The sequence below is a fragment of the Carassius auratus genome, chromosome 19 (genome assembly GCF_003368295.1).
Source record: "Carassius auratus strain Wakin chromosome 19, ASM336829v1, whole genome shotgun sequence".
Taxonomy (NCBI): domain Eukaryota; kingdom Metazoa; phylum Chordata; class Actinopteri; order Cypriniformes; family Cyprinidae; genus Carassius; species Carassius auratus.
In genome coordinates, this window is record NC_039261.1 from 1,867,894 (window position 1) to 1,880,280 (window position 12,387).

Genomic DNA, 12,387 nt, shown 5'->3' on the forward strand with positions numbered 1-12,387 from the left:
TGTCCTAAACTGTCCCTCAGTAACATACCCCTTGTCCCCCCTTGGGCTTATTAGCAGGTGGTCACCCTATCTGCTACCTGTGTTTTCCTGGTTTCCCTGATGTTATTTAAGTCTCTTTATTGATGTTCTCCCCCGTTCCTTGCTTCACGCTAGGCCTATTCTTGAGAATGTAGGCACCAACACTTTTCTCCCACTAGCTGACAGGATGTAACCATAGAAAAAAAATAAGATACAGAGGTTATATACAGCACTCTACTCTTACTATCTCTACCATCTGACAAGCTGTCATTTATTTGTGTGAAGACACAACACACCAAGCTTGTAAAAGGAAGGTGGGGTGTTTTAGGTGTGGTGAGAGCACTCAGACAGGGTGAAGTCATTAGTAGGAGTGGAAATTGTGAGTTAATACAGACGTGCATTCCCTGTCCCTGTGCATGTCTTTCTGTGTTTACCAGCAAACTGAGTTACAGCTAACAGGGATTTTCCTATTCTCTCTCTCATTCCACTTTTCCACTGACACAGTCATATGCAGCTCCACTGACAGAGACGCCTCTGTTTTGGAAAGCCTGAATCTGTATCAGCTGTTTAGAGCTGAGATACTAGGATGAACTCGTAATGATAGAATACACTTCTCAGAGTACAGACGAGTCTATGTCACTATGAACATACCAGTACAGATAAAACCAAGTCACTACATAAAAGCAACATAGAAGCTTTTTTTCTCTCTTAAGTATAATTTTAAGAAATGGCTTCTTCATAAGCAACATTATTGTGAACATTAATGTTGCTTTATCTATTTTGATAAGCTTCTTTTTATTTCTTTCTTTCTTTATTTATTTTTTATTGTCATTTTGTATAATCTGTTGTTTAATTGTATTTTCTAGAGTTGTTTATATTTTTGGTTTTATTTCATTGTTACAGTTCTTTCTTTTCTCTTTTGTAGGTTTTTATTTTTATTTTTTATTTTTAGGTTTTAATAACTTCTGGCAAAGAGACTAGCAATGATAAGTAGCCTTCAGGCTAATTTGGGTACATCTACATTCAAGACTGCCGATTAATGTACATTTAATAAATAAATATTCATTTTATTTATTTAATAAATATATAAAATGAAGATAAAAATGTCTCTCACTTATGCTCAGTTGGTTAAAGACTAGGACTCGACTCAGACCCAACACGAATGCCAGGACTGGAGACCATGCATATATCTGACTAAAGATAATATAAGTATAAATAATATAAGTACTGTTTGAATATTTAATTTTATAGATTAAACAAATGTCTGACTTATATTAAAGTTTATGATGAATTAAAAATGTATATAAAATATCTTCTCAAAAAGGCTGAAGTATGTTAAGTTTGTTTAATGGTAACTCTTTACAATAAGATTGTTTACTAGTATTAACAATAACAGTTAATACTAGTAAACGATGAATTAAGATTAATCACATCAAAAAAAAAAAAAAAAAAATTACTGGGTCTATAAAAAAAAAGTGACTTGTGTTTGTATATATATATATACACACACAAACACAAGCATTTATATATTTCAGAAAAATATATGTTCTTAAAACACACACACACATATACTGAATGTGTGTGTATTTATGTATACGTAATAAGTAAACAGTACACATACATATATTATGTAAACAAAAACATTTAATTTGGATGCTATTAATCATTTGACAGCACTAGTAAACAAAAACATAACGAAAATAATTTTTTTTCAGTTCATATTTATTAATCTAGACTAATGTTACAATGTGCTAGAATATACGATAAAGTCAGGGTAGAGTTCATCCAAAAATTCTAACTGACATAATTTACTAAAAGATATAAAAAAGCAGAGCAAGTACAGTACCTAACCCAGAGTCACTGCTGTGAAATATATTCAGTTCCACCTCAAACATATCATCACCTTATTCCACAGTGTGCATCCAAATGTAGGTTAGATATACACACATACACACACACACACATATATATATAAGTTTTGAAATTTTAAATATGTTTTATATTGTAATTAAATGTTTATTTATATAGACAGCTAAACACAGTGGAGTAAACGATTAAAGTTATGGCATCTATACATTCTAGAGCTGATATCTTCACTGATTCCGGTTCAGTTTCTGTGAACCTAACACTGATCACAGACACGGAGGTGTGAGATCTAGAGGAAGGAGCTGCTCCAGACGGAGGCCAGCAGTGCTCCAGCCACAGACAGCTGCGCAGCACTCGCTCCGTTGCACAGATCCACAGCGCAGCAGCTTTTGGTCACGGTGTAGCCCGCACCCAGGACACTTCCGGCCGTGTTGTTGCAATCAGAGGTGCAGCCACTGGAGGACAGGCTCAAAAACCCAGTCACATTGAACTCTGCGAGAGCATTAGAGAGGAGCAGAAGCAAGATGTCAGGACTGATTATTCTACTAATAAAACCAGTAGTGTTTTCCAGAAGCCTGTGTTAGTAACTTTCAACAATGTGTGACAGTCCTGACTTTGGTTTTCTTTTACAGATAGGTCAGTAGTCTTTATAGCTTTATGTGATAATAAACAAACTGGAATGAGGAATAAAATGTGGAAGGCTCTCCCCATTAAAATGTCTAATATATGTGTGAGCATGTTGCTGAAACTGACTTGTGAAGGCATCTAAAGTGGCCCCTAACTATATGGAAATATCATGAATTGCTAAATCATGTTTTATTTGATCTACCTCACTAATACCAACAGGTTTGTGTGAGGGTTAGGCCTAGGATTGGGTTGAGTGAGGGTTAGGCTTCAGCAAATATCACCATCTCAGTATAAACCCAAAAATATCACTAAATTAAGTTCTTGTGTGTGTGTGTGCGTGTGTGTGTGTGTGTGTGTGCGTGTGTGCGTGTGTGTGTGCGTGTGTGTGTGTGTGCGTGTGTGTGTGTGCGTGCGTGTGTGTGTGTGTGTGTGTGCGTGCGTGCGTGTGTGTGTGTGTGTGTTGACTGACCTGCTTTGGCAGTGTAGCAGTTGTTCTCGGAGGCAGCGCAGGACACTTGAGAACTGAATAAACATTTGCCTAGAATGCCCACTTTACAGGAATTACACGTCAGGGCTTCACCTGGAGAAACACAGAACGACAACAGGAAATATAATTAGCATTATTGTAAACTTCTGGGCAAATCCCTCCCCCAAAAGGTAATTCAGTAACTACATATAGAAATGCTAAAGAAATGTGATAGCTCTTCAAACAGAGCAGCACAGCACGGTCAGAATGTTACTATGTTGATGCTGAGGTTCCTGAAATCTGTCTGAAAACCAAACGTGTCAGTGTGGGTAACCTAAACATATTTCCACCCTCTATCACAAGCATTTTTCTGATGCTTCAACAATATCTACTTTATTTCTTTTACTTTAATTGTATTTATAAAGTTACAGCTGAGTCGCTGATGGCGGATGAGATATTCTGACAATGCTCTTCAGACTTTTCTGGACACTGACAGTGTAAGTTACTTGGCAGACTATGGGACAGTAAAAAGCCTCCCTGTTTTCATCCAAAATATCTTAAATTTTGTTCTGAAGACGAACAAAGCTTTTACAGGTTTGGAACGACATGGGAGTAACTGATTAATGACAACATTTTCATTTTGGGGCGGAGTGTCACTTTAATATGTGCTTTGTAATACTAATAAACTGCTAATATGCTATTAATATGCCTGATTATAAATAACTACTTAAATGAATAGTGTTCCCTGATCTAAAGTGTTAACAAAAAGCTCTGTTGGTGAATGGTGTGTTTTAAGTAAAAAACATTACAGTTAAAGTCTTCCTTAATAACCTTAACAATGTTTTTTTTTTTTTTTATTTAATTTAACTGATCCTCTTTTTTCTTTTACAAATACACTTAAAACACACACTGAAAAACAAATTGCCATCATTACAACAAAGTAATGCCAAATACCAGCCATGGATAATGTACTATATTCAGCTAAGCCATCACAGGAATAAATTACATTAAAAAAAATATTCAAATATAAAGTTATTTTAAATAATAGCAATAGTTTTCAGCATTATGGCTTTTATTCTGTTTTAATCAAGAAAATGCAGCCTGGAGAGCAGAAGATCCTCCTTTAAAAACATTAAAGAATCAGAAGGATGTAATTAATTAAGCCCTGTTTCTCTGTGGACTTACTGAGAGTGAGGAATCCAATGGCTGCAACGACTCCAAGCACAATCCTGATCATCATGTTGACGACGTGTCCAACAGAACTGAAGTCTGACTGCAGAGAAGCTCTTGGGAGGACAGCAAGCGCACTGGATGCTGGTCTCAATCTGTCCAGATATATGGCCCTGATAGAGAGGGTGGGGTTTCTTGACATAGGGGTGACAATGGATATATGCAGGTGGAAAGACGCATTTGAATGTGAAGAATGAACAGAGCAATCTGGTTTGGGGAGTTAAGAGATACCTCATTATTTACACATACAAACACACATGTGTACTTAGCTATGAGTACATTTTGTAGACGTCAATTGTTTTTTATGTTTGTTTTTTTTTTAAGTTGGTTATAAATGCTGTAACCAACCCTAACCCACACCCTGAAAGAACATATTCTTACCATGAAAATAAATGTACTCAAAAGAAGTTTTGGAGAGGCTTTGGCAGAATCAGTTCACTTCTAAATACAACATCGTCTAACATACAAACATGCTAATATTATGAAGTAGTAATACAGTAGGCACACACACACACTGTGATTTTGTACACTGTGTTCCTTGATCAAGATCTTTTGTTTTGTCTCAATAATCATCTGATTATAAAGTACACACAGGTGGAAGGTGATAGGTTGATAACACGCTGGTAGTGTTGTTGAAGGCGCAACACTGAATGTACAAATACATACAGTATTTTATTACATTTTCCCAGCACCCACTAAAAAAATAAATAAAAAAGAACAAGCATGAATGAAGGACCACCTTCAAGTTTTAATTGATGTCCATTAGAAGCTTTTTCAAGCAAATATTGACATCTGTATATTTGAATTAACTAGGTTAATGCTATTGATGCTATTACAGTTTTTCTCAGTCACTTTGGGACATTTCTCAGATCAAAACTGGAAATCTCAGAATGACCTGTTCAATCTTCACATCGTGTCACTTGTGCTCATCAAAAAAGCAGTTTCTCATTTCTTTGAACAAGTTGCAAATGCCATGGTACATCCATGCAAATGATTTGGCACAATTCTCTGCTTTTTCCTACATTATCAATTGCTTATGTTGGTCAAAATGTATGATATTGGGTCTCTGTTTAATAGTCTCACCCCCCACAAAATTTAGGCATTAGTTTTTTCAATTCAATTCAAGTTTATTTGTATAGCGCTTTTTACAATACAAATTGTTACAAAGCAACTTTACACGGGATGTAAATCCTGTAAATCCACAATTTAAAAGATATATTATTTGAATGCTTGGCGAAAGAGATGTGTTTTTAATCTAGATTTAAACAGAGAGAGTGTGTCTGAACCCCGAACATTATCAGGAAGGCTATTCCAGAGTTTGGGAGCCAAATGTGAGAAAGCTCTACCTCCTTTAGTGGACTTTGCTATCCTAGGAACGACCAAAAGTCCAGCGTTTTGTGACCTTAGGGTGCGTGATGGGTTGTAGCGTGGTAGAAGGCTAGTTAGGTACGCTGGAGCTAAACCATTTAGGGCCTTATAGGTAAGTAATGATACTTTGTAACTGATACAGAATTGAATAGGTAGCCAGTGCAGAGACTGTAAAATTGGGGTAATATGATCATATTTTCTTGACCTGGTAAGGACTCTAGCTGCTGTATTTTGGACTACCAGTAGCTTGTTTATTGACGAAGCAGGACAACCACCTAGAAGTGTATTACAATAGTCCAGTCTAGAGGTCATGAATGCATGAACTAGCTTTTCTGCATCAGAAACAGATAACATGTTTCGTAGCTTGGCAATGTTTCTAAGATGGAAGAATGCAGTTTTTGTAACATTGGAAATATGATTTTCAAAAGACAAATTGCTGTCTAATATAACACCCAGATTTCTGACTGTAGAGGAAGTAACAGTACATCCGTCTAGTTGCAGATTGTAATCTACAAGATTCTGTGTAGTGTTTTTTGGTCCAATAATTAATATTTCTGTCTTATCCGAATTTAATTGGAGAAAATTGTGTCATCCAATCTTTTAAATTTTTAACACACTCTGTTAGCTTAGATAATTGGGAAGTTTCATCTGGTCTCGTTGAGATATATAGCTGAGTATCATCAGCATAACAGTGGAAGCTAATTCCGTATTGTCTAATAATATTACCAAGGTGCAACATATATATTGAAAATAGAAGGGGACCTAGGACGGATCCTTGTGGCACTCCATATTTTACTGATGATAAATGAGATGACTCCCCATTTAAGTAAACAAAATGGTAGCGATCAGACAGGTAGGATCTACACCATCTTAGAGCCTGCCCTTGAATACCTGTATAGTTTTGTAATCGATCTATGAGTATGTCATGATCTATGGTGTCGAACGCAGCACTAAGATCAAGTAAGACTAGAAATTAGATGCAGCCTTGATCTGACGCAAGGAGCAGGTCATTTGTAATTTTAACAAGTGCAGTTTCTGTGCTATGGTGGGCCCTGAAACCTGACAGAAATTCTTCATATCATTTTTATGTAGGAAGTGCTCAATTGAGCAGACACAACTTTTTCTAAAATTTTAGACATAAATGGAAGATTTGAAATAGGCCTATAATTTGCCAGTACACTAGTATCTAGTTTTGGTTTCTTAATAAGAGGCTTGATAACCGCCAGCTTGAATGGTTTTGGGACGTGACCTAAAGATAACGACGAGTTAATGACATTGAGAAGCGGTTCTTCGGCTACAGGTAACAGCTCTTTCAGTAATTTAGTGGGTACAGGATCTAATAAACATGTTGTTGGTTTAGATACAGTGATAAGTTTATTTAGCTCTTCCTGTCCTATGGTTGTGAAGCACTGCAGTTTATCTTTGGGTGCGATGGATGAAACTGAAGTGTTAGACGCTGTAGAATCTACATTCGCTATTGTATTTCTAATGTTATCTATTTTATCAGTGAAGAAATTCATAAAGTCATTACTATTTAACGTTGGTGGAATATTTGAATCAGGTGGCGTCTGGTAATTTGTTAACTTAGCCACTGTGCTAAATAAAAACCTTGGATTGTTTTGGTTATTTTCAATGAGTTTGTGTATATGCTCTGCCCTAGCAGTTTTTAGAGCCTGTCTATAGCTGGACAAACTGTTTTTCCATGCAATTCTAAAAACTTCTAAGTTAGTTTTTCTCCATTTGCGTTCAAGACTACGAGTTTCTTTCTTGAGAGAGTGAGTATTACTGTTATACCATGGTACAGTATGTTTTTCTCTAACCTTTTTCAATTTGATTGGGGCAACAGCTTCTAATGTATTAGAGAAAATAGTGCCCATGTTGTCAGTAATTTCATCTACTTCATGTGTATTTTTGGGTACAATTAGCAGTTGAGATAGATCAGGCAGGTTATTTGCGAATCTTTCTTTGGTGGCTGGAAAAACAGTTCTGCCCAGACGGTATCGCTGAGACATATAGATAATATCAGTTATATGCAGCATGCACGATACAAGGAAATGGTCTGTAATATCATCACTTTGAGGTACAATATCTATAGCAGTAAGATCGATTCCATGCGATATCATTAAATCTAGTGTATGATTAAAATGATGAGTGGGCCCGGTGACATTTTGCTTGACTGCAAAGGAGTTTATTAGTTCAGTAAACACAAGTCCTAATGTATCATTTGCATTATCAACGTGAATATTAAAATCTCCCATGATTAGCGCCTTATCAACTGTAACTAGAAGGTCTGAGAGGAAATCTGCAAATTCTTTTAGGAATTCTGTATACGGCCCTGGTGGTCTATACACAGTAGCCAGAGCAAGAGATACATTAGATTTCTTTTGCATGTCTGACAGAGTAACATTTAGCAGAAGTATTTCAAAAGAGTTAAACCTGTATCCTGTTTTCCGGGTAACATTGAGAATATCACTATATATTGTTGACCATTCTGACGGGGATCATGTTTATAACAGTAGTTTGGTGGAGTAGACTCATTTAGACCAAAATAATCATTTGGTTTTAGCCAGGTTTCAGTCAAGCAGAGTACTTCAAAACTATTATCTGTGATCATTTCATTTACAATAACTGCTTTTGGTGTGAGTGATCTAATATTTATGAGCCCAAACTTTAAAAATAGTTTTTGTTCATTTACTTTACATTTTTCTGGTTTAATCACAATAAGATTTTTTCTAGATCCTACATTATATTTTGACCTCACTATTCGGGGAACAGACACAGTCTTAATAGTTTTTACAGCGCAAGTACTTTTATAATTTAAGCGGGTGGAACAAAACTCATCATAATAGTTATTTGAGAATTGTCTTACTAGTCACATGGAGCGAAGTGTCCTGGAGATGTTGTCAGAGAGCAGCTCCGCTCCGACTCTGCTGGGGTGTAATCCATCAGCGCGAAACAGTCTAGGACGCTCCCAGAAAAGATTCCAGTTATTAACAAATAGCAGTTTCTGTTCTTTACACCATGACAACAACCATTCATTTAAAGCAAAAAGTCTACTGAACCTTTCGTGTCCTCGTCGATACGTGGGCAGTGGTCCTGACACGACGATCGTCGCCGCGGGCGTCGTGCTGTGAACCGTCTCGATCAGGCTCCTGAAGTCCCTCTTCAGCGTCTCCGTCTGCCGCAGCGTGGTGTCGTTAACCCCGGCGTGAAGCACGACCGCTCTGGGGCTGTCGTCGTCCTTCAGGATCGCGGGTATCTGCGCAGAAACATCGAGAACACGAGCACCAGGCAAACAATGAGTGTGCACTTTACCTTCGGCTAACGTAGCACTTACGTGTCGGACGATGGAGTCTCCGATGATCACAGCGTCGCGTCCTGTCTCGCGGAGGGGAGCGAAGCGGTTCTGGATGGAGATCTCGAAGGCAGGAGGGGGAGAAGTCGTCGCCCGGGACCCAGCTCGCGTCCTCCGCTGTGGATGCACCCAGGGTCCGTGGTGTCCCGGCGTCGCAGTGAAGGACATCTGGGAAGATCGCGTCCTGGGTGCACCGGGCCTGTGCAGAGAAAAACAGAGTAGACGTGGTGGGACTGTTAACAGCACGCTGTATACTTACCCCGGACTTGTGAGCGTCAGCCCGGGATGATTCCAGCGTGGCTCTCCGCTCTCTCAGCTTGGCCTGCCTCTGTTCCAGGTCGCGAATCTGCTTCCCCATGGCCTCGAGCTCGAGCTGCACAGAGTGGAGACATTCATCTGCCATTAAAGCAAGTAACAGTGAGTACAGCAGTGATAATGTGTGTGAATAGAGTATTAGCAATGTAAGCGCAGTTAGCAGCAACCACGCTTGCTGATGCTAACGGGCTAAAAGCTAATAGCGGGAGATCAAAATAAAACTAGTGATGGCGAGGCGCTCTGATTGTTTTTGTTGTAGAATACAATAGAGGATATATTCACACGTTATATAAACGGAAACGATGATGTATAAAATAGATTTTTAAGTTAAAAGTAGTCAATGAAAAGAATATAGTGACGGAGCTAAAACGCAGTACAGCCGCCAACAACAAACAGGAAGTGACGACGGGTTTAATCGCTTTTAGTTCATCCAGTAGGCCTAGTATAAGTCTTTATATGCCAAATGGTTGAAAAAGTTGTCATAATATGTCAATCATATTTTTTATAGATTTCCATTAGGCTTTTTGTTCTAAATCAGTCCTGCATTGCTAAATTGCTCCCAGGTGAATCTTGATTTTCTCTAATGAAGGTGCATCTCACGAACCATCAACTGGCAAGTATATATAGCCACAGCCCAAAACAATGTTTCAGTGTCTGACAATGGAAGTACAAGGAATAGGACAGGATCAACAGCCAGAGAGAAGAAGAAGAGGAAGAGGAGTGAGGCTGTGTGGTGGAGGAGGAAGAGGACAGATGTGTGTTCCTGATGAGATAAGAGACACTCGTCCTCAATCACTGGTTGAAGGGTGCAGCCAAATGTTGGGAGAACAACTATGTCCTCAATCATTCAGACTTTTTGTCGACAGAACGGGTATGTAATCTAACAATAGGCACTGTACTGTAATACTGTATACTTTCTGTTATGCTTCATACAATATTACAACAGTCCACTTGCATTTTACAACATACAGTAAGTATACTTTAAACAGTGAAATGTTTTCTTACTCAATTTTGTGTTTTGCATTACTATATTTTTGTCCATATAGGACTGCAAGGCAACTTCACAGGTGTGGCGGAGGGCCCCTCTTCACACCTGAACAGGAGGAGGCTCTTTGCACCATGTCATATAAGACTAAGGGAGATAAGAGTGCCATTATAGAGGACAACAGCATCTTTAAAAACATCCAAACAGTCAGCATCTCAACCATTGACCGGGTGCTGCAAAGACACCAAATGAATGTGAAACAGCTGTACACGGTCTCATATGAAAGAAAGTGTGAAATAGTGAAGGAGCTGTGCTAGCAGTATGTACAGGTAAAACATGTATGAGCATGCAGCAACTGTACTTCACAGTAAACAGTACAACATCCTATAGTTATATACAGTACAGTAAGTGCGACCTTTACACATTTGCTATGGCTGTAAAAACGAAGATGTAATATGTGCTGTATACATTTGATGTAACTGTATCTTGGCCATGCATAAAAATGCATGTAATTCATAAATCTAATTTTGTGTCTTCTGGATATAGTGTATAATGGAACTGGAAGCAAGTGAACCACCGCACAGCTTCATCTACATGGATGAGACTGACCTCAACCTAACGAAACGCAGAAGGCGTGATGGAAGTATCATCAGCCACAGAGCTACAGTTGATGTGCCAGGCCAACGAGGCGGGAACATAACCATGGGTGCAGCTATTTCTGAGAATGGTGTGCTAACGCATATTCCCTTTATTGGGCCATACAATACAGAGTGGCTTACATTTTATCACAAGAGAAGATATTCATTGTGATGTGGATGAGAATTTGTGTACATTTTTGTACAATTTTGTACAGTTTTCCTTAAGGAGACTATGGACATATTTCTACTTTAGTTTTTTCCCTTGTGTTATGCAGTGCTGTCTTTTCCTTTCTGTATAGCAAAGACATGGTCTGTCAACGAATTACAGTACAAACAGTAAAAGCATAAATGTGAATCTTGTCCAGTCTCTTGCAATCAAACTCCCACATACACTACGGTGTTAACCTACAATTTACAATAATTGTCATCAAACATGTAGCCATAGTTGGGCAGAACATACATATATATATATATATATATATAGATTACATCTGGGGAGAAAAGTAAGGATGTGATGTTCAGAACATGGTAACTACAGTAATTATCAAAGAGGGGAAGAGATGCACCCCGTTTGGCCAGGGGTGTTTTTACACCACAGACAAGATTTGAGAGGGAAAAAATCATTATGAAAATATAATTATATTTTCCTTAAAATGTTCTTCCTAACTTCAGGCCTTATTATCATGTCATATATAACTGTGATGTTCAGTAAAACGACAAACTTTAAAATACTTTGTTCTTACTGGTGAAGATCAGATGGTCATCTCTGTTTTCTCTCAGGTAAATCACAGTGTAAGCTTCACAGTTAACATTACTCTCTTCAGCGTAGTCCATATCAACAACAAAAATATATCTTGACTCCATATAGTGGTTATTTTGGAAAAAATCCCAGGTATTTTGAGCAGTAGGATTATGAAAAAAAAATATGTGCTAATATAAAATGTAATTAAGTAGCCTATATAAAATTGCAAACATCTATCTTTCAGTACTTTTTTACTTAAGTACATAAAAAATCGAGTACTTTTGTACTTTCACTTGAGTAAAATTGAAAAAGGAGTACTTTTACTCTTACTGGAGTATTATTTTACTATACGTATCTGTACTTTTACTCAAGTACTTGATTTGTGTACTTCGTCCACCACTGGTGTGGACCCATCACAATAAAGTGTTGGCAGATATCAAGCAGACAGTCTGCTAATACTCTAGTGACTGCTAGCTGACACGGAGGCACTTCCTGTCTAAAGTGCACTGTCAGATTAAAGTGTTTTTCCATTTTTTCTTGTAGGGGAGAATGAGGTAAATTGAGAATGAGATTAAATGAGCCACTCCCTGTATCTAAGAAACCATAAACAAACGTAATCATGTGATTGCATATTAGAATGTGTATGTCACAATCGTCAATCCATCTTCAACTCACGTGGAGAGAGCTAACGAAAAATACTGTCATTCATCACATGATTCAACTTATCAGTCTTGCATCTTAAATAAAATTAATTATAAAATAAGATGTAAAATAAAA

The 12,387-nt window shown here is 37.7% G+C and overlaps 1 protein-coding gene and 1 long non-coding RNA gene across 2 annotated transcripts; one reads left to right on the top strand and one right to left on the bottom strand.

Annotated features, from left to right (window-relative positions):
- Positions 1-1,722: 1,722 nt before the first annotated feature.
- On the bottom strand, positions 1,723-8,503 carry lye (lymphocyte antigen-6, epidermis). Its single transcript, XM_026288351.1, has 4 exons — positions 8,445-8,503; positions 4,163-4,320; positions 2,981-3,091; positions 1,723-2,376 (listed from the first exon to the last, which is right to left on the bottom strand). The coding sequence occupies exons 2-4, from the start codon at positions 4,215-4,217 to the stop codon at positions 2,174-2,176; spliced, it is 369 nt and encodes a 122-aa protein (XP_026144136.1). The 5' UTR covers positions 4,218-4,320; positions 8,445-8,503; the 3' UTR covers positions 1,723-2,173.
- Positions 8,504-9,309: 806 nt separating this feature from the next.
- LOC113119125 (uncharacterized) lies at positions 9,310-11,135 on the top strand. The gene is made up of 3 exons (XR_003294420.1): positions 9,310-9,347; positions 9,835-10,116; positions 10,292-11,135. It is a non-coding gene; the product is annotated as an uncharacterized LOC113119125 (long non-coding RNA).
- The last annotated feature ends 1,252 nt before the right edge of the window (positions 11,136-12,387 follow it).